At 39.1% G+C, this 27,013-nt stretch overlaps 2 protein-coding genes across 20 annotated transcripts in view; one reads left to right on the forward strand and one right to left on the reverse strand.

Annotated features, from left to right (window-relative positions):
- pdss1 (prenyl (decaprenyl) diphosphate synthase, subunit 1) overlaps positions 1–27,013 on the forward strand; it is a 56,417-nt gene that overhangs the window by 24,837 nt on the left and 4,567 nt on the right. For 7 of the 9 annotated variants that reach the window (XM_043690554.2, XM_043690552.2, XM_043690551.2 and 4 more), the window contains 7 exons: positions 5,335–5,476; positions 8,354–8,465; positions 8,550–8,659; positions 9,970–10,050; positions 10,143–10,256; positions 17,386–17,466; positions 19,062–19,525. In XM_043690554.2, the coding sequence (XP_043546489.1) occupies positions 5,335–5,476; positions 8,354–8,465; positions 8,550–8,659; positions 9,970–10,050; positions 10,143–10,256; positions 17,386–17,466; positions 19,062–19,202 (781 nt within the window). In that variant the 3' untranslated portion in view covers positions 19,203–19,525. Of the gene's footprint in view, positions 1–5,334; positions 5,477–8,353; positions 8,466–8,549; positions 8,664–9,969; positions 10,051–10,142; positions 10,257–17,385; positions 17,467–19,061; positions 19,526–27,013 lie in introns of those variants that run through there. The other 2 variants (XM_043690553.2, XR_015757242.1) reach the window with 2 other exon arrangements.
- The window catches only part of abi1a (abl interactor 1a), a 131,115-nt gene continuing 123,534 nt past the window's right edge, over positions 19,433–27,013 (reverse strand). For 6 of the 11 annotated variants that reach the window (XM_043690550.2, XM_043690545.2, XM_043690549.2 and 3 more), the window contains 2 exons: positions 22,981–23,166; positions 19,433–20,998 (listed from right to left, as the gene is read on the reverse strand). In XM_043690550.2, coding sequence (XP_043546485.1) covers positions 20,823–20,998; positions 22,981–23,166 — 362 coding nt within the window. In that variant the 3' untranslated portion in view covers positions 19,433–20,822. Of the gene's footprint in view, positions 20,999–22,980; positions 23,167–25,062; positions 25,150–27,013 lie in introns of all 11 variants that reach the window. The other 5 variants (XM_043690543.2, XM_043690540.2, XM_043690541.2 and 2 more) reach the window with 1 other exon arrangement.

Here is a 27,013-nt window from a genome sequence, read left to right on the forward strand (position 1 = left end):
GTGGTATACATGGATTTCAGTAAAGCATTTGATAAGGTTCCCCACGGCAGAAATTGGCGAGTTTCTGAAAGAAGACATTGGGTGGTGGTTGATGGGAAGTGTTCATCCTCGAGTTCAGTTACGAGTGGTGTACCACAAGGGGCTGTTTTGGGGCCATTGCTGTTTGTCATTTTTATAAATGACCAGAATGATGGCATAGAAGGAAGAGATAGTAAATTTGTGGATGACACTCAAGTCAGTGGAGTTGTGGACAGTGCGGAAGGATATTGTAGGTTACAGAGAAGGGGTGGCAAATGGAGTTTAATGAGGAAAAGTGTGAGGTGATTCACTTTGGAAGGAGCAACAGGAATGCAGATTACTGGGTTAATGGTGAGATTCTTGGTAGTGTAGATGAGCAGAGAGATCTTGGTGTCCATGTACATAGATCCCTGAAAGTTGCCACCCAGGTTGATAGGGTTGTTAAGAAGGCATATAGTATGTTAGCTTTTATTAGTAGAGGGATTGAGTTTCAGAGCCATGAGGTCATGGTGCAGCTGTACTTGGAGTATTGCATACAGTTCTGGCCATCGCATTATAGGAAGGATTTACCAGAATGTTGCCTGGTATGGAGGGAAGGTCTTATGAGGAAACACTGAGGGAATTGAGGCTGTTTTCATTCGAGAGAAGAAGGTTGAGAGGTGACTTAATAGAGACATACTAGATGATCAGAGGATTAGATAGGGTGGACAATGAGAGCCTTTTTCCTCTGATGGTGATGGCTAGCACGAGGAACGTAGTTTTAAATTGAGGGGTGATAGATGTAGGACAGATGTCAGAGGTAGGTTCTTTACTCAGCAGTAAGGTTGTGGAATGCCCTGCCACAACAGTAACAGAATCGCCAACTTTAAGGGCATTTAAATGGTCATTGGATAAATATGTGGATGATAATGGAATAGTGTAGGTTAGATGGGCTTCAGATTGGTTTCATAGATCGGCACAGTATTGAGGGCCAAAGGGCCTGTACTGAGCTGTATTGTTCTATCTCTCCGATTTTCTATGTTTGTGTGTTGTTGCTCCTCTATTCCTTCTGCCAGCGTACCATATCTTACACTTCTCTTTATTAAATTCCATCTGCTACTTGTCTGTTCGTTTGCTTTTCTGCAGTTGGTTTCATCCTCACCGTTTGCCACACCTTGCAAATCTGATTTGATTAAAATATTGCTGCATTCCAAAATCCAAACCGTTTTTAAATGTACTCGTGGGATGCAGGTATTGCTGGCAGGGTCAGCATTTATTGCCTGTTTGCTGCCCTCAAGAAGCTGCTGGTGAGCTGCCTTCTTGAACTGCTGTGGTCCATGTTCTGTGAGTGGACTCACCGTACCTTTTAGGGAGGGAGTTTGAGGATTTTGACCTAACTGGCTTGGAAGGACTTGCAGGTGTTGATGCTCCCATGTATCTGCTGCCCTTGCCCATCATGATGGAAGTAGTTGTGGGCTGGAAGGTGGTTGTCTAAGGAGCCTTGATGTATTTCTTGTTATTATTGAGCATCAGTGGTTGAGGGTGCGGATGATTGTGGATGTAGTGCTGATCAAGTGGGCTGCTTTGTCATGGATGGTGTCTAGTTGCTTTGATGTTCATGGAGCTGCACTCATTCAGACAAGCTGGGAGAATTCCATCACAATCCTGATTTGCACCTTCTATGATGGACAGGATTCCTAGCCATAGACCTGCTGTTGTAGCGACTATATTTATAGGATGAGTCCTGTTCAGTTTCTGGTTCAAATGTAACTCCTAGGATGTTGAGAGTCAGATAATACTATTGAATATCAAAGAGTAATGGTTATATTGTCTGTCTCTTATTAGAGATGGTTATCACCTAGCATTTGTGTGGTGTGAATGTTGCTCGTCACTTTTCAGCCCAAGCCTGGATATTGTCCAGGTTTTGCTTCATTTGGACGTGGACTCCTTCTGTATCAGGAGTCATACATAGTGCTGAACATTGTACAATGATCAGTGAACATCCAATTTTGAACTTGTGGTGGTGTGGAGGTCATTGAAGCAACTGAAGACTGTTGGGACTAGGATATTAGCTTGAGGAGCTCAATGACTGACTTCGACAACCACAACCATCTTCTTTACGTGCCAGGCATGACTCCAAACTATGGGGGCTTCCGCCTGATTCCCATTGACTCCTGTTTTGCTGAAACCATTGGTACCACCCACTGTCAAATGCAGCCTTGTTGTTGAAGGCATTTGCCTCACATCTGGAATTCAGTTTTTTTTTCCCATGTTTGAACCAAGGTTGTAATGAGGTTTTTAAATTTCAAAAATCAATGGTCCTTACATTTGGAGATCACCAACATGTAACATTCACTAATCTGAGAGAGAACCATTTACCATTGTTCACTGTTCTCTTTTGCCAATTTTATCCAAACTGACACTGACCCTCCTATTGAATGAGCTTCAGTCTTGTTAGCTCATCTTTAATATGACATTGTGTCAAAAGTTTTCTCAAAATCCTCTTCTTCACCTCTTCAAAAATTAACTGATTAATTGGATGTGAGCATAAGAGATACAGTTAGTAAGTTTGCAGATGACACCAAAATTGGAGGTGTAGTGGACAACGAAGAGGGTTACCTCAGATTACAACAGGATCTGGACCAGATGGGCCAATGGGCTGAGAAGTGCCAGACGGAGTTTAATTCAGATAAATGCAAGGTGCTGCATTTTGGGAAAGCACATCTTAGCAGGACTTATACACTTAATGGTAAGGTCCTAGGGAGTGTTGCTGAACAAAGAGACCTTGGAGTGCAGGTTCATAGCTCCTTGAAAGTGGAGTCGCAGGTAGATAGGATAGTGAAGAAGGCGTTTGGTATGCTTTTGTTTATTGGTCAGAGTATTGATTACAGGAGGTGGGAGGTCATGTTGTGGCTGTACAGGACATTGGTTAGGCAACTGTTGGAATATTGCGTGCAATTCTGGTTTCCTTCCTGTCAGAAAGATGTTGTGAAACTTGAAAGGGTTCAGAAAAGATTTACAAGAATGTTGCTAGGGTTGGAGGATCTGAGCTACAGGGAGAGAATGAACAGGCTGGGGCTGTTTTCCCTGGAGCGTTGGAGGCTGACGGGAGACCTTATAGAGGTTTACAAAATTATGAGGGGCATGGATAGGATAAATAGACAAAGTCTTTTCCCTGGGGTCGGGCAGTCCAGAACTAGAGGGCATAGGTTTAGGGTGAGATGGGAAAGATATAAAAGAGACCTAAGGGGCAACATTTTCACGCAGAGGGTGGTACGTGTATGGAATGAGCTGCCAGAGGATGTGGTGGAGGCTGGTACAATTGCAACATTTAAGAGGCATTTGGATGTGTATATGAATAGGAAGGGTTTGGAGGGATATGGGCCAGGCGCTGGCAGGTGGGACTAGATTGGGTTGGGATATCTGGTCGGCATGGACGGGTTGGACCGAAGGGTCTGTTTCCATGCTGTACATCTCTATGACTCTGTAATCAAGCATGATCTGTTTCTGCAAACCAATGCTGGCTGTTCTCAATGAACTGCTAATTCTCCAAATGCTTATTGATACCTCCATTCATGTTTTGAAGTCCTACCACTAGTTATTAAATTAATCAATGTACAATTACTAGTAATGTCATACTTGTCAATCTCCACCCCTCTGGCACGTCTTCTACATACAGGGAAGATTGGAAAATTATAGCAAACTCTGTTAACCTCCTCTCAACTTTGGAAGCTAGCCATGTGGCCTTTAAGCATTGTCCATCTTTCCCAAACATCCTTCCTATCATTTTAAACCCATTGTCTCTCTGCATTGACCAAAATTTCATCAGATTATTTCTTTCTCTTATAAAATAGTAAATTGACACTTACACACTAATGTCATCCTAAAATTAAAATCATGAAATGCCAATTTTACAGCAGTGTGTAATTGCTTATCATAACTCCTGTTTTTGCGTGAGTGGGTTGCTGTGTTGCCAGTAACAACATTGATGTAAGTTGCTACTAACCAAATTATTAACATACATTAATAACCTTTTTAAAAAATGTGTGACAAGAATATTTTTGCAGAACTCTGGTTACATAAGAGTAGGCTATTTAGCCCCTCAAGCCTGTTCCACCATTCAGTGAGATCAAACTTAGTTATAGATATATACAGCATGGAAACAGACTCATCGGTCCAACTTGACCATGCCTACCAGATATCCTAAATAAATCTAGTCCCATTTACAAGCATTTGGCCCCTATTCTTCAAAACCCATCCTATTCATCTAGCCATCCAGATGCCTTTTAAGTGTTGTGATTGTACCAGCCTCCACTAGCTCCTTTGGCAGCTAATTCCATACACGCACCACCTGTTAGATCAAATTTAGATCTTTCCCCTCTCCACTTAAACATATGCCATCTAGCTTTGGACTCTCCCACCACTGGGAAAACACCTTGTCTATTTACACCATTCATGTTCGTGATGATTTTATCAACCTCCAGAAGGTCACCCTTCAGCCTCCGATGTTCCAGGGAAAATAGCCCCAGTCTATTCAGCCTCTTTTTAGCTAAACCCTCCAACCCTGGCAACATCCCTGTAAATCCCTTCTGAACCCTTTCAAGTTTCCCAACATCCTTTGTATAGCAGGGAGACCAGAACCGCGCACAATATCCCAGTAGTGGCCTAACCAATGTCCTGTACAGCCGCAACATGACCTCCCAACTTCTATACTCAATGCACTGACCAATAAAGTCAAGCATACCAAATGCCACCTTCACTGTCCCATCTACCTCTGACACTACTTTCAAAGAACTATGAATTTGCACTCAGCAACACTCCCCAGGACCTTACCATTAAGAATGTAAGTCGTGCCCTGATTTGCCTTTCCAAAATGCAGCACCTCACATTTATCTAACTTAAACTCATTGGCCCATCTGATCAAGTCCTGCTCCACTCTGAGATAACCTTCTTCGCTGTCCAGTACACCTTCAGATTCTTCAGAACTATTTTGAAGAAGGGTCCCTGGACTTGAAATGTTAACTGTGCTTCTTTCCATTCTCCAAAATTCCTATTAGAAGGAAAGTAGTTTAGATGTAATATCTTGTTTCACATCTTGTTTTAATTTTTTTAAGTCTTTGACATTTTGAACTATTTTGAGCCAATACTTAAGTCCTAAGAAAATACAACTGAGTAGTTCTGTTGCTGCTACATAGCCTGAACTTTAGCGTTCAATCATTCTTAATATAAAAGTGTCATCTTCCCAAAAAGTGTAGGTTTCGATGAACCAGACTGTGTTGTTTCTCCCAGGGTCATATCATAGTTAATTTTTTCTTCCTTTCTATCCATTCTGTCTAGGGAGTTGTCGAGTAGCCAGCACTCGATAGGCATGATCGTTGAGATGATCCATACTGCTAGCCTTGTGCATGATGACGTTATTGATGGATCAGATACTCGACGGGGTAAAATTACTGTAAATAAAATCTGGGGAGAGAGAAAGGTGAGTGTGACTGCTATGGTCATGAATAATTGGTTCATAGTCTAGACTCAACCAACAGAAGTAACTTCTGTCTATCTAATGTATTCCCCATAATATCTTAAATAAGTTACCCCTTAACTTTCTAAATTCCAAGGAATCCCATTTAATTTAATTTTTCACAATTTAACTCTTTGGAGATTCTGGAAACTGTTGAAAAAACCATGCTATTCTCCCTCCTGTGCTGGTGTAAGACACTGTACCCAGAACTAGTCATTGTACTCTGGTGTGAACTATCCCGTGCTTTAGTTGTCAGTCAGTTCTTCTTCTATTCTAGTCCTTCAGATAGACCTGTTATTCAGCCTGTCGACATGCCACTCACACTATTTGTACTTATCTTTTGACACTCTTAATTACCTAGAATTACCTTGCCATTACCTCTCAGGCACAGAAGTTATAGGCAACGTGCTTTCCTCCACTTCATCTAATGTAGGAGCAGTGCTCTAAAGGCTTGTGATTTCAAATCAAATTGGTGGACTTTAATCATTTGATTTATTATTGTTACATGTACTGAGTGTGCAAAGTATTGTTTTGCGTGCTATCCAAGCAAATCATACCTTAACTAAGTAAATCAGGGTAATACAGAGTGCAGGATAAAGTATTACAGCTAGAGAAGGTGCAGAGAAAGATCAACTCTAATATGACAGGTCCATTCATAGGTCTGGTAACACAAGGGGACAAGTTATTCATGAATCTGTTGGTAAAAGTTTTCCAACTTCTGTATCTTCTGGCCAATGGAAGAGGGTGAGAAGAGTACAAAGGAGGAGGGAGGGGCCTTTGATTATGTTGGCTGGCTTTCCTGAGTCAGCAGGAACTGTAGTCAATGGAAAGAAAGTTGGTTTGCGTGAATGACTGGGCTGCATTCACAACTCTGTAATTTCCTGCGGTCTTGGGCAGAGCGGTTACCATATCAAGCTGTGATGCATCTGGAATAGGATGCTTTCTATGGTGCATCTCTTAAAATTGATAAGAGTCATTGGCAAGAATAAAATTGATAAGAGAATGCAACTGGTTCTAACTTTTTAGTATTTTAAGTACTTTTTTTTTGTTCCCAGGTGAATAGCCTGACATTTGCCTGTATTGGAGTCAGTTATCAGTTTTTGATTATTCACTTAATCTATTCATACTGCTGTAACTTTGTCTGTCTATATTGCATGCAGTTCAGCATGCCTTTCTGCCATGGAAAAGTTAGTGGTGTAGATCTTAAGGATCACAAGTCATATCCTGCCCATATGCTTAATCTGTCCCTTAAACTTCAATCAATTTATTAACCAAGTCAATAATCTGCCTCCATCCTAAGGGACTTTCATCAAATGACTTCTGGAAGTCCACTACATATATGATATAAAACATTAATTTATAGCACTCACTCCCTCAAAACTCACTGGACATAATCTATCTTGCAAATCCACAAGTTTTCTGTTTCAGCTGAAATTTCTTAGGTGTTATTCTTGTCATATATTGATTCCTGTAACTTCCTGATGAGTGATGTTAAGCTAACTGATCTAATTTCCTAGTTTCCACGTGAAGTGTTTTATTTCCACACAATTATCTCAGCCATGGGATGGTAGTGGAATAAAGAGAATTTGTGGAAGATCATAGGTAGAATAACAGTAATTTTCTCACCTATTTCCTCTATCTTGCTTCTATCACTCTTTACTGTTGTTATTTTTTTTGTTGCTACTATTTTATATAACTCTAATTTGCTTGATTTCCCTAATTTTGATGCCCAGTTTCCTTAGTATGCAATCCCTTTTCTAGAATTGTTAGTAGTGAATATTTAACATGTCCAACACTCGCCCCTGATGTCCACTGCTGTCAATCTCACTATTAATTTCAATAAAATGTTAAGCTTCCTCACGATGTAAGGCACACATGCTGATCCAGAAGTTTTGACGATGATAGAGAAAGGAAGTGAGATATACTTGATTGTAATAGACATGGTGATTTTTGTTCGAGGAAATAAAATGTAATTGGTAAAACTATTAGTGTTGTGCTCTCTAGACAGGTTTCTGGGTATGCTAAGTCATTTTAAATATGCAGATTTTGTGGGACCATCTCATTGCTTGCCTTAGTGTGACTTATTTATAATATTTGAGTTTTAATATTTTATGCACACAGTGTGAACTGGTGTTAAGGATGACAATTGCACTTTCCAAACCTATGACCTCTACCACCTAGGACGTAGACGGGAGCACATCTGGCTTCAAGTTCCCTCTTTTGTCCAGACCATTCTCACTTGGAACTATATTGTAATTCCTTCACTGCCTCTATCTCTGCATCCAGATCTAGAAGCTCTTTTCTAACAGCACTTTAGGGGTACCTAATCTCCAGAGACTTGTGTGATTCATCAGCCCCTTCCCAAGAATAAATAGGGATGTTCAGGGCATGCTGGGCTAGCCAGCAACAAGCACATTCTAGGAATGAATTGAATAAAACCTTTTGTATTCAAAAGGACAAACAATGTGTCTCTTTTAACCAGTGAGATTTGAGGAATTGAGAAATGAATAGGAACAACTGAGTGAGACTATATTAAGAGTGAATAAATTCAATGTCAAAGTAAATGTGGAGAATAAAATGGGGGAAAAGAGACTGGCAAAAGAAAGATGAGTAACTTTTCTTTGCTACTTGATTTAGGACAACGTTACAGTTACAGCATTCCCTCAACACCTTGATAGGAATGCAAAACAAGAACTACTTGTTTGCTGAAAACACTGCTCTGGAAAACCCTTATGTTCAGCCCTAATTCAGGAAACTATCAATAAGTAAAGTTGTTGCATATGTATGAATTGTTTTATCCCTGCTTCTACTGTGCATTATTCAGTGAATTTTTCATTGCAGGCTATTTTGGCCGGAGACTTTGTTCTCTCTGCAGCCTCTGTGGCCCTTGCCCGTCTTGGTAACAACACTGTAGTATCCATTTTTACTCAAGCAATTGAAGACTTGGTGCGAGGTTAGTTTAAATTTGATTTGAAGGCATAAAATAGTCTTCAATGGTTGATATTTTGTGAATTAACATCTTTACTTTTCTGTTTAGGAGAATTTATGCAGCTGGGCTCCAAAGAAAATGAGAATGAAAGATTTGGGCATTACCTTGAGAAAACATTCAAGAAGACTGCAAGCCTCATAGCAAACAGTTGTAAAGCAGTATGTACGTTCTTAAAGCAATTGGAATTATGTCTGACAAATTATTGTGGAATATAAAATACATTTTATAATACAAAATGCCTACTATGTAAGATTTTACATGTATCATTTGATTTAATGCAAGGATTGAGAGAAGGTTGTAGCCTAATTGCTACAATTAATCAGTTCAGAGGTATTTTATTTCAAAGCTACACTGTCCTAGTATTTTTACTTAATATAGCGTTTTTTTGGTTACTCATCCCTAATTGTAATGCCCATTTTCCTTCGTATGCAATCCCTTTTATTTACTAGAATTGTTAATAAATGAATACAGGTGGTTTCCCCCCATATCTCAGGCGATACCCTCCAAGACCTACTGCAGATAGTAGTGAATCCTATCATTTAAATGGGAAGTTTACCTCCCTGGCAGATCCCAGAATGTTACAGGAAAGGGAGGTTTTATTGTATTTAATATGTCTGAACTTGCCCCTAATATTCACTACTGTCAATCTCAGTAATTTCAATAAAAATGGTAACTTCTGGATCAGCACGTGTGACTTACATTGTGAGGAAGCTTTGAGGATGGAAACAAAAAAGCTTGATTGTAATAGAAAGTGATTTTTTTTTTGTTTAAGGAAGTAAAATATAATTAGTAAAACTTAGTGTTTCTGGTTATGCTTATTATTTTTAAATGTACAGATTTTTGTGGGAGCACCTCAAATCACTTCCATTTAAGGTAGTATCCTAAACAAATCCATAGGTTACATTAAATCTCTAGTACCTTTTTAAGTGGCCATCCTTCCTCAAAGGATTTGAAAAGTGACTGTAGATATTCATAGCTGAACCTGAACCTCACATGAACCTAACAATGAAAAACCTGGTTTGAATGTGCAATGTGTTGGACCAATTGCAGAAATGACTGCAGCTCTGGCTTGCATCAATTAAGTCAAACTAGATTTGGAGCTGAATTGGTCTGAGAATTAAGGGTTACATGAAAAAGCCAGTCATAAACCTGTTGAATGTTGGAGCAGACATGAGGGGCTGAATGGCTTACCTCACTTCTATTTCTTTTATGGTCTATGATTTTTAAATTACTGCAATATTTTAAGTAATACCGGCTATAAAATGTTTCAGGCTGCAGATCTCACTAGAGATGATTTGCATTCAAAATAGGCAGGCAAAGCAAATCAAATTTGACATTTAAATTGACAGGTTGGTTGCTTCAGTTAAATCATTAAAAACAGGTCCAGATCGGAAAATACATGGTTTTATCAAAAACAAATCAAATGAGTGTTTGTTTGTTTGTTTGCTTTTTATTTATTTAAATAAAGGTCTCTATCCTTGGTAATTGTGACCCAGATGTCCAGGAAATTGCATACCAATATGGAAGAAATATTGGGATAGCATTTCAGGTACTGTAAAGATTATATTTAATCTCTTGTGACTTTCCTGGAACAAGATAGCCTGTAGTAATGTCCATTTCTAAAACCTATATTTGTTTCAGTTGGTAGATGATGTGTTGGACTTCACCTCCTGTGCGAATCAGTTAGGAAAACCTGCTGCTGCTGACCTGAAGCTTGGATTGGCAACAGGCCCGGTGTTGTTTGCTTGCCAACAGGTAACATAAACATACATAAAGCATATTTTATTTCACTTTTCTAGAGACCTGGCTTTAAAATTTGCTTTAATTATTTGCTTCTTTGGGGAGAATGATGCTTGATGTGAATTTCACTGTAAAAACTTGCAGCAAATCATTCCTGCAATTTTGTAAATGGAGTTAAACCATAATTCGAAGCGGACATTAATCAGTGGTAAATTCTGTGGTGTAGAAAGAGAGTCTTGCCATTTTTAGCATTCACATTCTGAAAATAGAATTTTATTAGTCAGCATTTATTGCCTTCAGTAGTGGTACGCTGCCATTTTGAATCAATGCAATCCGTATAACTTATGTACACGCACAATCGTTAGAAAGGGAGTTTCAGGAATTTAACCCAGTGACAGTGAAGAAATAGCAATTAAACTTCCAGGACAGAATAACACGTGAACTTGAAAATGGTGGTATTCCTATGCATTTACTATCCTTTCAGGTGGTAGAGGTTACACGTTTTTGAAGGAGGCTTGTTAAGTTATTGCCATGCATCTTTTAGATGGTACACATTGTTACACGACACCAGTGGTGGAGAGAGTGCATGATGTAGAATCTCAGGATATTTCAAAATACTTCAGCCAATTAAGTACTCTGTTTTGTTTATACACTGCACTTGCAGTGGTGTTAAATAAAAGATATCTAGTGTTCCAGACAAGAGGGCTAATTCCCTGGCTCAGCTGCAATACAGCATTAATGATTCTTTTATTTTCACCAGAGAAGGCAAATTGGACCTGGCTTATTGCATCTCTGCTTCAAATCAACACTGCAGGGCAGTTGTTTTAATTCACATGAAGTCCTGGAATGGGATTTAAACCCACAATTGAAAAATATTTCATAACTGGTTTTCAATAGCAGCTGCTATGAACAATAGATGGTAGGGATAACTTTTTTTGGCTGTATAAAATAACCATGTGGCCCTGAAAGCATAGCTAAATAAAATTACTGATGGAAATTTTAGCCTGGCAATCAGGAAGAGGAGTGGATAACAAATAGTAAAGTCATTGGACCAGAGACTTCAGTTACTCTGGGATATTGGCTTCAAATCCTCCCATGGCAGCTGATAGAGCTGTTTTCTAAGTTTGAATTCCATATCATTTTAATATCTCAATCATTGGACCAGAATACTGCTGTCAGCAGTACAGCATGGAAGCAGACCCTTTGGTCGAACTCATCCATGCCAATAAATAAACCTAGTCTCATGTGCCAGCATTTGGCCCATATCCCTCCGATGCCTTTAAAATGTTGTAATTGTACCAGTCTCTACCACTTGCTGTGTGGCAAAAGTTACCCCTTAGGTACCTTTTTAAACCTTCTCCCCCTCACCTTAAACCTACTGTCTTTCAATTTTGGACACCCCCTCCACCTTGCAGAAAAGACCTTGGCTATTTACCCTATCCATGCTCCTCATGATTTTATAAACCTCTAAAAGTCACCCCTTAGCCTCCAATACTCCAGAAAAAAATAGCCCTAGCCTATTGTCTTTCCCTATAGTTCAAACCCTCCAACCATGGCAACATCCTTTGTAAACCTTCTCTAATTTTTAAGTTTCACAACATCTTTCCGATAGAAGGGAGACCACAATTGAATGCAGTATTCCAAAAGTGGCTGAACCAATGACCTGTACAGCTGCATCATGATCTCCCAACTCCTACTCTCAATGCACAGGCCAATAAAGGCAAACATACCAACTACTGCCTTCACTATCCTATCTACCAGAGACTCCACTTCCAAGGAACTGTGAACCTGAACTCCAAGGTCTCATTGTTTAGCAACACTCTCCAGTCCTTGCCCTTCCAAATAAGTGGAAAAACTTGCCCACCATAGATGTCAGACTCATCAGTTTGTAGTTTCCTTACCACCTTCCTGAAACTGTGGAACCATGTTAGCCAACCTCCAGTCTTCAGCACCTCACCTATGGCTATCGATGATACAAAATATCTAAGTGAGCAGCCCAACAATTACTGCCCTCAATTCCCACAGAGTTCTAAGGTACAGCTGGAGACAGTAGGGACTTTTGCAGGTGCTAGAAGCTAGAGTCAGACAGCATCTGAGAGCAGGAAAAGTCTATGTTTTGGCCCAAAACGTAGACTTTTCCTGCTTATCTGATACTGTCTGACCGGCTGTGATTTCCCAGCTTCACATATATTGACTCTTGGGTATACCTGATCAGGTCCTGGGGACCTATCCACCTTTATGCGTTAAGACATCCAGCACCATCTCTGTCATATGGACATTAAGATTTTGCTTTGTTTCCCCATGTTCTCTTTCTTTCATATTTTTCTCTACCTTGACCTTATGGAAGGTTGTCACTAATGAAACAGTCAATGATATTTGGAACTAGGACACCGTACAGAGGAACACTGCAGCAAAATCCTGGGACTGAGGTGGTTAATATCCAATAACCACAGCAATCAGCTTTTGAGATGGCTTTATCTCTAACTTTAGCACATGTCAAACATCAGTAAAGATGACTTCCAGGGTTAACTACGTAAACATGTCATATTGGGATAATAGTAGCCAACAGCTAAGTCAATATCAGTGGTCTGCTCAGTTTAATTGGTTTTTGATTTTGCTGTGTTGACTGCATACAATGGAATGATTCACTAGGCAATTTGCAAGTTAACCATATTCCTAAATCTGGTGTTTATGTGGACCAGATTTTTTTTAAACAGAAAAGTGTCCTTACCTAATAGTGTAAGGTATTAAGATAGAGGATCAGCCACGATCATGGCATTCACGAGGACATTGGAAAATTTAAATGGAAACAATATGAACAGATGATATGAGCAAATAGCAGGAGCTTGTTGCCAAGGCACGATGTTTATTTGAAAAACTGGTGTGGACATGATGGGCCAAATAGCTTTCTCACAGGATACGAGATACAAAACAAGTATTCTCCTGCTATTTGCTCATATCTTTTCATATTGTTTCCATTTAAAATCTTCCAGTGCCCTCGTGAATGCAAGATTGTGGCTGATCCTCTATCATAGTACCTAACACCATTAGGTAAGGACACATTGTCAAAATAATCTGGTCCATAACACCAGATTTTAGGAATATGGTTAACTTGCAAATTGCCTAGCGAGTCACTCCATTGTACGCAAAGTCAAAAACGAATGATACTGAACGGACCACCTGATATTGACTTAACTGTTGCTAAAGACCAGTGGTTACTATTATCCCAATATGACATGCTTACCCAGTTAACCCTGGAAGGCTTCTTTACTAATGTCTGACACTTGCTAAAGTTAGAGGCAAAGCTAATGGTTGTGGTTATTGGACGTTAACTACCTCAGTCCCACAACTTTGCTGTAGTGTTCCTCTGTGTGGTGCCCGAGTTCCAACTATCATAGACTATTTAATCAGTGACCATCTTTCCATCATAAGGTCAAAGTGGAGATGTTTGCACAATGTTAAACACCATTTGCAACTCCTCACACTAAAGCAATCCAAATTAGCAAGACCTGGACCACATCCAGGCTTGGCCTGAGAAGTGGCAAGAAAGATTCATGCCACATTAGTACCAGGCAATGACTATCTCTAAAGAGAGTCCAAACATTTGTCCATGACATTCAATGGCATTACCATAATTTATGCCTTCACCATTAACATCCTAGGAGGATACCATTCACTAGCAAAAACTGGACCAGCTATAATGGCTACAGGAACAGTTGGGAATTCAAGTAACTCAATCTACGACTCCCCAAAGCCTGCCCACCAGCTACATCCACGTCCATTAAACTCTAAATAGCAACTGTTTCCTCTCTCCTCAGATTCTGCCAGGCCTCCTGAGTTTCTCTAGCATTGTTTTTATATTTTTGTGGACAAAGTACTCCACATAATACCATTGATAGTGCAGCACTGAATTTCATCCACAAGATACACCACATCAAATCTCTTTGAAAGAAGTTTACAAATCTGTAGCCTCTACATTTCTCATTACCACCACCAATGGGTTCATCCCCAAGGCACACCATCCTGGCTTGAACTTCTAACCATGTGCCTTCACTGTCAGTGGGTTAAAGTCCTGGAACTCCCTTCTTGCCATTACCATGGTGTGTACGTAGACCATTAGTGCAGTACAGATCCTTCATGTTGTGCTGACCTGTGAAACCAATCTGAAGCCCGTCTAACCTACCATTTTCATCCATGTTTATCCATTGACCATTTAAATGCCTTTAAAGTTGGCAAGTCTACTACTGTTGCAGGCAGGGTGTTCTGCACCCCTACTACAGAGTAAAGAAACTGCCTGTGGCTTCTGTCCTATATCTACTATGCGTCAATTTAAATTTGTCCCCTCATGTGAGCCATCACCATCCAACCCTCTGATTATCTTTGTCTCAATTAAGTCACCTCTCGACCTCCTTGTAACAAAAACACCCTCATTTTAAAGCTATGTCCCCTCATGCTAGCCAGAGGAAAAAGGTTCTCATTGTCCACCCTATCTAATCCTGATTATCTTGTGTCAATTAAGTCACCTCTCAACCTTCTTTAACAAAAATAGTCTCATGTACCTCAGCCTTTCCTCATAAAACCTTCCCTGTATACCAGACAACACCCTCTTAAATCTCCTCTGAACCCTTTCCAAAGCTTCCACATCCTTCCTATAATACAGCAACCAGAACTGTACGCAATACACCAGTTTTGTATAGCTGCAACATTGACCTCATAGCTCCAAAACTCAATCCCCCTACCAATAAAAGCTAACACACTGTATACCTGCTTAACAACCCTATCAACCTGGGTGGCAACTTTCAGGGATCTATGTACATGACACAGATCTCTCTGCTCATCTACACTACCAAGAATCTCACCATTAGCCCAGTAATCTGCATTCCTGTTGCTCCTTCCAAAGTGATTCACCTCTCACTTTTCCTCATTAAATTCCATTTGCCCACCTCTCAGCCCAGCTCTGCAGCTTATCTATGTCCCTCTGTAACCTGCAACATCCTTCAGCACTATCCACAACTTCACCAACCTTTGTTATCTGCAATTTTACTAACCCATCCTTGTACACCCGGGTTCAATTCCCACCTCAGGCGACTGACTGTGCGGAGTTTGCACATTCTCCCCGTGTCTGCGTGGGTTTCCTCTGGGTGCTCCGGTTTCCTCCCACAGTCCAAAAATGTGCAGGTCAGGTGAATTGGCTATGCTAAATTGCCCGTAGTGTTAGGTAAGGGGTAGATGTAGGAGTATGGGTGAGTTGCGCTTCGGCGGGGCGGTGTGGACTTGTTGGGCCGAAGGGCCTGTTTCCACACTGAGTAATCTAATCTAATCTAAACCCTTATCCAGGTCATTTTATAAAAGAGAAACAATAGTAGCCCCAAAACCGATCCTTGTGGTACACCACTAGTAACTGAACTCCAAGATGAACATTTCCCATCAACCACCACCCCGTATCTTTCAGCTAGCCAATGTCTGATCCAAACCACTAAAATTACCCTCAATCCCATGCCTCCATATTTTGTACAATAGCCTACTGCTAGTAATCTTATCAAACCACCATTTTACCCTCATCCACCTGTTTGGTCACCATGTCAAAGAACTCTAAGGTTTACAAGGCACGACCTACCCTTAACAAAAGCGTGTTGACTATCCTTTTTTTCATTCCTCTCTAGATGATAAATCCTCTTAATCTTTTCCAACACTTTATCCACAACCGAAGGAAGGCCCACTGGTCTCTAATTACCAGAGTTGTCTCTACTCTCCTTGAGAAAGGGGACAACATTTGCTATCCTCCAGTCTTCTGGCACTATTCTTGTTGACAATGACAATATTAAGATCAAAGCCAAAGGTTCTGCAATCTCCTCCCTGGCTTCCCAGAGAAGCTGGAGGAGAAAGTGAGGTCTGCAGATGCTGGAGATCAGAGCTGAAAATGTGTTGCTGGAAAAGCGCAGCAGGTCAGGCAGCATCCAGGGAACAGGAGAATCGTCGTTTCGGGCTTCCTGAAGAAGGGCTTATGCCCGAAGCTGCCTGACCTGCTGCGCTTTTCCAGCAACACATTTTCAGCTGCCCAGAGAAGCTCCTTTATTAGAATGTTTATAAACCCCTATGAGCCTCTCACTTGGGTATTAAATAATTTGTGATCTTGCAAACTGAATAATCCTCAACCATCCTAAATATTAATATGTTCTTGTGAAATGTCAAAAGGTAATATCTGGTACTGACAGTTGATAAAACACCAGTTCTTTATGGGGAATCTAGAAAAAGTAGAAGTAAACTATCTAATGAAATCAAGCACTTGCTTCATACAAAGTGGTGAAAACATGGAGTACTCAACTCATGATTAAATCCTCATGGATGCAGATGAATAATGGAATTAGTGTGCAGATCAGCCACAGTAGCAAAGAATGGTTTTCTCCAGTTTGATGTTAAAAATCTCCCCCTTGCAGGCTTCACATGCACAATTAGAATAGTTAATGAATGAAACTTGAGTCAAATCACTAAAGATCACATCTAGATTTTCTACTTTAAGGAATTTGTGCAATTTATATTCAGAACAACAATGCACAACTAATCTTGGTTGAAAAATCAGCAAGCCTTAACCTCATGAACATATTTCAAGCTGAGGAATGGATCTAATCTGGCGACTGAAGCATTATTGCAACAGGCATTGAAGATCTGCTGTATCATAGCAGTGTTCTTTTCACCAGTAACTTAATTAGCAATTCTGAAAGTCTCAATTTGTGCAAACTGTCACTCTTCAAAAATTCAGTACCCTCCATCTGCTATCATAGCAACACTACCTACCAGAGCCAAAAAGTGCAGTACTGAACAGACACAGGCAGCACCAGAGGAGCAGGAGAGTACGTGTTTCGAGCATAAGCATTCCTGAAGAGGAGCTTATGCTCAAAACGTCGACTCTACTGCTCCTCAGATGTTGCCTGACCAGCTGTGCTTTTCCAGCACCACACCTTTTGACTGATCTCCAGCATCTGCAGTCCTCACATTCTCCTACTTACCAGGGCCAATCAGGTAGTCAGAGTTCAGTGCTGCAGTGCAATTTAAGGAAATGCAAATGTATGAACTTGTGTTTATAAGGCACCAATACATGTGAATAAGAAAAGTGCTTAAGTGTTGCACTTTTTTCTCCCCCAAGTTTCCTGAATTACATACCCTAATTATGAGACGCTTCAGTGTGGATGGTGATGTAGATCAAGCTTGGCAATATGTACAACAGGTAAGGAAGTACAAAATATTAAGCATATAAATTGGGACTTGTCATTGTAAAGTGTAAACAAATGTAAGTATGGCATGAACATTTCTCATAGAAGGAAGAAACTCATTAAGGAAACCCCAGAATCAGATTCATGATTTATTACAGAATACCACAACTATATCACATTGTTACTAAAATATTAAAGTGGCCTCTTTAAACTTTCTCAGCATCTCATCCCAGGTTTCAAAGTCTCCACTGTTGCATATACTTTTGAAGATAGTGTTAGAATTAGTTTTGTACTAGATGCTGGAACCATAAATGAATGGCTTTCATATATCGGGGGTTTCTCTCCAGTATTATTCAGACAGTCTTGAGTATATTATTTTTAATGCCCTTACATGAAGCTGTGGCTACTTGTTACCGGCGATGCCCTTCTGCCTTTACTTTGAGCCAAGGTTAATTCATTCCTTGATGGTAATAGAAGAGAATGACAGGCATGAGGTTAGTCTTGAAGTGATGGCCATCGTGCCTCAGATATTCAGTTAACATGCTCTATGTTTTCAAAATCTATTCCATTTACTTCAGCAATGGTACGTGTTGAATATAAATCTGTCATAATGTAAAGGGTAGTACAGCAGTCACTTTTATCACTACTGCTATCCAAAATAAGTAGATTAGTGAGAGTTAAGTTGGTTTTCATAACTGACAGCCAAAGGACATGTTATGAGACAGCAACTCTTGGTAATGGACATTGATTGGGAACTTCATTATGCCCTTTCCAACTTCACTGTTGCTTTTAATTGTCACAACACGAATTCAGTTCAGGAAGGGATGGTATGACATTTCCCTTCCCATGTTTGAAATTTCATGAGAAATCAATAAAGTCTAGAATCAAAGTTGAAGGGTCCCAAGCAACTTTAACTGTATTCCACAGTGCTGCCACTTGTATCTGGAACAATCTTAGTATTAGGCTGTTTGTGGGACAATTCTCTCAATTCTGACACAAACTTCCAAATGTTAGTGAGCATGATAAAGTCTACAAGCTGCATTCTGTCATTTCTTAAGCCACTCAGCAAAGTTACAAATTTGATGGGTTATGAACCATTTCACACAACCGTTTAAGTCACCACATTGCGGTGTCTGAAGTTATGTCAGGTAAACCAGGTGAGGACAGAATAGTTCCTTCCTTGAGGGTATTTAGTCAACCATAAATGACTGATTATGTAGTTACCATTAGCATGGCTTTTAATTCTAGTTATCATTGAATTTAAATTATTGTCCTCAGAATTAAGTCCAATGACATTACCACTGCCTTCAAACAAAACTGATTACTTTTGGTTTTAATTATGTCTGGCATGTTACCAGACTTAAAATGCAGTTCTGCAATTTTCTATTCAGGATTCTATTTAGTTCTCAACTGGCTAAAGCTGAGCTTAAATAGGATTCCTGTAAATTTAACATTACACCAACTTGAGTGCATCCCTTTAAATTTGGCTACAGGATAAAGTAAAATTAACTTTACTGCAGACAGGAAATGGTAGCTAAATACCAATTTTTTAAAAAAAACAAGCAGGTGGTAATTCAATTTGACTGCTAACTAAATTGTTTTCATTTAGAGTGACGGTGTTCAGCAAACGTGCTATCTTGCTCATCAATACGGTCAAGAAGCTGTTCGACACATTTCTATGCTGCGTCCTTCACCAGAGAGAGATGCCTTGATTCAACTTGCAGAAATTGTATTAACTCGAAACAAGTGAGAGTCAAGTTCGCTTCACTCCTTTGAGACAGACTGAAAACACATGTTGAACCTGTATCAAGAATTCCAAGTTAAGCCAGGAAATCAGTGGGAATTGTTTACATTTAGGACTAACCATGTACATAAAGCCTAATACATGGGGCCTTTGTCTTTAATGAATCTGATCCAAACATTGACCTTGTGACCATTAACTCCATTTGCAAAAAACCTTGATTAGTGCCCGTGTGAAAATCTTTTATATACTGAGAATGATTTATTATAAAAGGCTGTACATACAATTGTAACAGGTTATATACAAATTAAAGGAATGCATTTTCAGTTTAAGTTTGAAGAGAATGAAAGTTCACAATGTTAAAGCTTCTTACAATCATAAGGCAGAAGTTAATAAGAAAACCTCAGATTATGTAATGTTTGGCCCCCACAATGTCCTTTCAAGAGTGGACATCTTTTTTAAAAGCAAATAAATTTAACTAATTTTATTTGTACATAACTTTGCTAAATCAGACTAGAGCACTGCTTCTAGAATAAGATTAGAAAATTGTGGTGCAAGAAATTTTAGCACTTCTCCACAAAAAAGGACGCTGCTTTATTGCCATCCTTATCCCCTTTAGCAACAGGGCACAATGTGCCCCTTTTTTCTCTATTTTAATAGCAAATTAATTTACAAAATAAGATTCTTGGTTTCTTATTAGCCTCAACACTTGAAGCATGAAGAATTGCAAAGAACAATTAAACAGAACATAGGAGAAACACGGCTGAACACTGATTTTCTGATTGGGGACAAAAACTGTAGCTTGAAATACACTGAGAATTTAGTAATAACCCCTTGAAACAAATTATACTTTTGTCTTCCAAAGCAAATAGCAAAGCATAGTTGATCAGGACTGAGGCACAAGATGTATCGGAAGTAAAATCTGTCCTAGAAACTGACTTTGTACAGTAGAATTGCCTGAATCTAGTTTAGAACATAACCATTTAACATCTTAATAGTTAACATTCTAAAAAGGTTAGTAAATTATTCAGTAAGCTTTACCAGGACTATATAAAGCCAATGATCCAGACAATTGCCACTGTACAAATGAACTGACAAACTCCACTTTGGTTCACTGACTACAGATGGAGTTTCCCCATTATGTAAATTTTATCCATATAAAATGTTTAACCTGGAGTACAAATCAACAACATGTACTTTGATTAGAAGATACCCAAACCTCATCCACAAATGTTCTTTATAGACTCATGTGACAGTTCATGATTACAATTGAGGTGCTCACAGATTAACTGAAAATTACAACATATTGGAAGCATTTTAGGTTAAAAATTATTTGACTACAATACAGAAATTTGTGTACTTTTATGCATGCTATCAACAAGCACTAGTTGTATTTTAGGAATGACCATAAGTCTTAAGAAAATTTGACCAGTACTTGCACCTTAGTTTGAACATTGTCTCAGTTTGAACATTGTTGAATTTTCAGTCTAATTCAGTGTCAGTTTCCACGCTGAACTGAAAAGTAATGGCACCCTTGAAAAACCTTAGTCCTCCCCAAATCAAGCCACACCCCAAAATTCTTAGACTGGCCAATGATTAAACAAAGCTTGAAAATGCCACTTGTTTGCTTCAATCTGTATAGTGCATGATAGGTTCCACATAATTTCCAGGAAACAAACCAGTAATTCCATTGATGACTCCTTCATACCAGCCATCATCATTCTTCTTTATCACATAAATGATTGACCCCTCCATGAAGGACAACTCATCATCCTTATCCTTTGAATAATCATATATTGCCACAACTGTTGAAGAAAGCATAGGAAGAATAAGAACAAATTAATAAACATACAATCTTACAACAAATCTTAAATAGCAATGCAATTAGAACTGCTTGACTAGATTTAAAGGCTTATCAGAATACAAAACAACCCTTAAATTTGAATTAGTCGAAGCAATAGACTCTGGTTTACAACCAAAATGAGCTGTTAAAAGAAAAGACGCAAGATAAATAATAATTCCTGCTATTGAATGCAAAATGAATAGTAACAATTGTTAATTCTTTGTGGTAGAGTCATAAGAAGCCAAACAATACTATGTTCTGGGGTAAGTACCAGAGAAAATTGGCAGGTCTGGCAGCTAACAGAGTCCAACGTAACCTTGTGTTCTGAACTCAAGGCTAACTCTTTGCAGACACGACCAGACCAGCTGCATTTCACCAGCACTTTACTTTTATTTCAATGTCCTGCATCTACAATTCTCACTCATCTGGAATATTTTGTAATATTCTAAGGGGTGCAGAGCTGACTGCTAAGACTATTCTGCAGCAAATAGCACAAACTGTTGCAGACAGCTGAGTTTTGGATGAGTAGCTGGCTCAGTTTCCTCTCTAATATGTTCTTTATTCTCAAAAAGGCTGCGGTGATTTTTATTTTCATCTTAAGTAAAGTCTCAAGAGTGTGCTTGGACTGATTTCTTTGACATCCATAAGAGCACACCAGACCCAAACTCTTTAGGTGACTGACTTTGGTAAACAAGTGTTGAGCATTCCAACCCCACACGACTAGCCGAACCAATTTTGTGACTATTGATAAGATGTGGATTTTCAACCTGACAACTCAGGTACGGGTATTTTGTCCTGCCATCTAACCTTCAGAAACTTCAAAGCCAAACCAAGTGAAATTGTTTGAGTTTCGCAGATTGCACTTCAGCTTCATGCTCTAGTCCAATATGCACAAAGCAGAGCACATGAATATTAGTGTGTTGGTTAGGCAAATTTACTTTAGCTCCAACTATGACTGCTTAAATATACACCTACTTGCATCAGATTAGAAAAAGGCAGAAGGATGAATTACCTGGTTGTTCAGCTATAATATTTGTTTCATTAGCACAAATCTGTTATAACACGACTGCCAAACTGGGGACACTGTTTCTAAAGCACAACTTTTAAAATGTGTGTTGGCTGTAACGCGATTACATTAGAAACAGCACTTAGAAAAGTTGCACAAGAATACAACCATAGTGTTAAAGAAGAACTACTTGTAATAAGACTTTAAAGCCAAAGTACTCTGTAAAGCTGTTATTCACTCAGGCTGCACAGAAAATCTGCCTGTTCTTTCCGACTTGAACAGTCTGAAGTCATGGAGAATTCCGAAGAATTGCATGTTCCAGTTATATTTCAAAGGTGATACATGTCTTAGGTTAATAATCTTTTAAAAATTATCATGTTAAAAAGTCAATCAAGCATCATGTTTATGTTAATGCTCTATCTTCAACTGGAGCCATGAGGCTTAATTCCAGTTCCCCGCTTCCCTTCCCATTCCCTACGCCAGAACTTTTAATTTCCTGATCAAACGTGTAGTGAATGCTGTTTTAATAATCGCCACCACCACTTCAAAATGTGTGCTCAAGCATTACACTACTTAAATGATCCTTTATGACAAAAATTAATGAAGCCCTTCTCCTACACACAAACATTTGTTTTTTTAAAAACTTTCATTAATGAAATGTCATTCAATGAATTAATGAAAACAGTCACCACACACATATTAAATAGATAGATCAAGATAATGTAAGTTCTCTCTGAAAACTGTCATCTGGAGACCCAGAGAAGCATGACTAGCTTATCCATATGAAGGGGGAGAAGGGTCATCATCAAAACCCTCAAGTATAATCAAACTTCAAATACAAATCTTTAAAAACTTCAGTTATTTCAAAAGGTCAGCTATGAATCAAAAGACCTTCCAACAAACATTTTTCTTCTTTTCAAAAGTAGCCAACAGCTTACCTTTTTCAAGATAAATCTTTGGTGCCCAGTGAGGGTCTGAATCAGCATAAGGGTCATTGTATTGCACGACTGCTGCTTCTTCATCTTCATAGTCCACAGGTGGTGGGGGAGGAGGAGGAGGGGATTCATCAAACATAGGTAAATCATCTGGTGGTGGTGGTGGAGGAGGAGTTGGACTATCGGCAACTGGAACAGTTTGCAAGTTTATTAGCATAATCAAGAAAGAACACAATAAGCAGGTTTCACATTATACACATTGAAAAAATTAATTTCACATGCATTTGTACTGCAGGCTTTTAAAGAAACCATGCATGTAGGCAGAATATGGAGAAGTTTCAGACCATGCTGAGCCACATTAGTCAATATCTATATGAAATGTAATAAAATGTGCACAAAGATGCTTCTATATCCAACTACCTCAGTTAAATATAAAAGGAGCATCCCTAATCGGATGCATCTTCAATGATCAGTAAACTAAAAATGTTTGATAATTGATTAAATTTCAAGTAATCCTGTATGAATGAAGATAAAGCTGCACAATGTCATTTCAATTAGGTTTTGAAAGTAGTGACTACAGCGTTCACAGTAACATTTTTGTTTTAATGTAGATGGGTACAAAAAAGTTCAATTTAGATAATTTAAAGAAAGAAAAGTGTAGTTCTGTAATGAAAAAAAAAAGTAAAGTCCCATTGCACTTTTTATTCACCATGAAAGGAAATGTACATTTGCGCAATTAGAATTTAAAAATGGTCATTGACAGAAATCCTAAAACGTTGAGCAAAATCCTTACTTTTTTTATGAAAACTGGCAGATTTTTCTGGAGGTGTTGGAAATAGAAAATCTTGCACCCAATTTGCATGATGCAAGTCTGGGAATCTTCAAACAAACTGCATTCAAATGCAGTGGTCAAACAGTAATTCCAAATCTGCTCATTTATTTTAGCATATCACTGTGTAAAAGAATGTCTTACCCATTTGAATGAAGCTCAATAATCACTATGTACAATGAATATTGTCCAGCAGGTGGCAACTTTGCATTCCCTCGATTTTAATACTTTCAGGGGACTGAAAGTATTTTCATAACTTTATACTGATAATACCTTAAAATTATTTGTACAAATGCAGAAACTATATAGCAAGATCAACAAGAGGGTTGTGTTAATTCACATTTCTAAAACATGCACTGAAATGACAACTGCAACAGCTTCCACTAAAGTCTGTTATTTGACATGCAATATGCAGAACAGGCCACCTGCAAGCAGGTTCTAACTAAACTCAGCTTTCTGAGGGGAAAAAATGGTGGTAAGATTTTAACCTGCTCTTAAAGGCCAGTTTTAAAAAAAAATAACAACTGCATATCAACTTGTCAATATTCTATCGGGGCTAATATTGAAATATATTTAAATAAATAGGTATTAATCCGACTTATGCAAATAATACAGGTAGACAACCTTTTATCCAAAATCTGAAAAGCTCCAAAATCCGAATGTTTTTGTGAAGTTTTAATCTCATAAATAAGGTTGTTTGGTGTGCAAACTGTTAACCCAACTCCACACCCACTCGATGCCTGTCACTTGGATGAGACTGGGTGGGCGTAGCCCAGCACTGGCAGGCCTCAATTCTCTCTCAGGGCCCGTAATACTGAGAGTCTGCTGTAAGATTTTGTTTTAAATTTCACGGTCACTCACTTATTCCGAATCCCGAAAAGCAGCTGGTCCCGAGCATTTTGGAAAAGGATTGTGTACTTGTACTTAGCCAGTTTCAATTATATTCTGAAAAGTTCAGCTAAGATTACTGATTATTTAAAAACAGGTATACTATGCTAACAGATATCTTTTGAGGTAATTAAAACTCAAAAACTAGTACACTCATATGCTGATAAGAACTGAATATTGCATGTCACTAAATGATGAAGACAGTGTCTGCACCTGCACATTCAGCAACACAGAAACATAAAGCTGGTGATGACAGCAAAGACAGGAGCAAAGAAATCTCCGAAACAAGTATGTGAAAGTGTCAAATCATGCAGACTTGTGTCCTTAAATGGGAAAAAGGATGCATCTACTCAGCCACTGGAACTTACTGTTTTCTTGCACCCTGGCCACGAAGCCTGTGAGAGGGATCTGTGGAGTCAGTTGAGGCATAGGGGGAGGGGGCGGAGCTAAGGATGCTGGCATAAACACAGGCACATCGGAACACCATGACGAAGGGGTAAAAAAAAGAAAGGCAAATACAAGCAGCTGTCAATGACACGGCACGACTCACAAAGAGACCATACAATTGGTTAATGATGCAGTGCAACCTCATTCCACTAAGAGAAATAAAAGTCAGAAACCTTTTAAGAAACTGTACAAAGAAGAATTTTAGTCCAAAACATTACAAGTGCTAAGTTGGAAATATCAGCAACTTAATGTCCACACCCAAACAAAATTAATAAACAATTGACATGGTAGTAGATAAGGTTCCACTGCAACAATGAACAAGTTAACCCAAGATGAAATGTAAAGCATAAAAAAAGTTCCATTTTCCCAAGAATTTACAAGGTGTAGATTTTCAGCACCAAAAGTTAGCAGGAGCTATGACCATTATTCAAGTTATTATTAATAAGCATTATCCAAACAGCCCTGTAAACTGAAGTGACAGACTGAATCAGAATAGGCTTGGAACCGGGAAGGCAAGGGTGAATAAAATAATTTCTAGCGTCTGACCTGAACTTACAGCGCATGTGTGGTTATGGATGGACCAGTTTAGATTCATGGTAACTCCCAGTAAGTTAACTGTAGGAGATTCAGCAATGGGAATACGATTGAACATCAAGGAGCAATAGTCAGAGTCTCTCGTTGGATATGATCAATGCCTGCCATATTTGTGCCATGTATGTTACTAGATACTTATCAGGAAGCTTATTCAGATGTCCATGTCTTGCTGCATATGGACATAGAGTGTTTCAGTATGGGAGTCAGAGCAAATGGTGCTGAACATTGATGTATGCATCATGAACACTTAGGGAGGGTCACTGATGAAGCAGCTGAGGATGGTTGGGCCCAAGGTACTACCAGAAGGAACTCCTGCAGAGATGTTCAGAGCTGAGATGGTTCACCTCCAATCACCATAACCATCTTTCCTTTGTGCTAGGTTCAGGTCCAATTTGGAGTGCTTTCTTTGACTGCCATACACTTCTTGATTTTATCCAGATATCAAGGGCAATTCATCTAATACAATTGCTGCAATTTATCCTTCTCGTCTATATTGAAATTAAAAGTTCAGGAACAAAGTAGCCCTAGCTGAAAGCAGACACACCAGCAAGCAAATTGCCACACAGCAAGTACTAATTGACAGCAATGTCAACTAAGCCTCCATCACACTGCTTATGATTAAAATAGATTGATGGCAAGATTGGATTGGCCCCATTTTGGAGAAAGAGTATACTTGAACAAAATTCCAAATTAGAATATTCCATATCAGGGCAGTAGAGTGGTTAGCATTGTTTCCTTGTAGTACTAGAAACCCAATTCAATTCTAGGCTTGGTGGACTGCATGAGGAGTTGTATATTCTCCCAGTGTATGCATGAGTTTCCTCCAGGTGCTCTGGTTTGCTCCCACTGTCCAAAGATGTGCACGTTAGATGGATTGACCATGCTAACTTGCCCATAGTGTCCAGGATGCACAGGCCAGGTGGATTAGCCATAGGAAATGCAAAGTTACAGGGATAGGGTAGGAGGGTGGGATGCTCTTCAGAGTGCCAGTGTGGAGTCAATAGACTGAATGGCTTGCCTCTACACTATAGGGATTTTATGATTCTAGAGGATGCCTGTACTATAACTGCCCTGGAACAGGTATTGGTGCAGTTAATTCTGCAGCAGGATCTCAAAGAGGGGGCCAAAAGGAAGTGGACCCTCCTGGCTGTCGGTGATTTCCAATGTTTCAGTCTGTTTTGCACCAAGCGCTAGACTTAAACACCATACAGGATGGAAATATTTGTGCAGTCTAGTTCTCCCATTAATTGTTTATTTGTCCCACTAATGGCAGAACTT

The sequence above is a fragment of the Chiloscyllium plagiosum genome, unplaced genomic scaffold (genome assembly GCF_037043375.1).
Source record: "Chiloscyllium plagiosum isolate Xiang-an unplaced genomic scaffold, Cpla_swu_hap1 HiC_scaffold_5, whole genome shotgun sequence".
NCBI lineage: Eukaryota > Metazoa > Chordata > Chondrichthyes > Orectolobiformes > Hemiscylliidae > Chiloscyllium > Chiloscyllium plagiosum.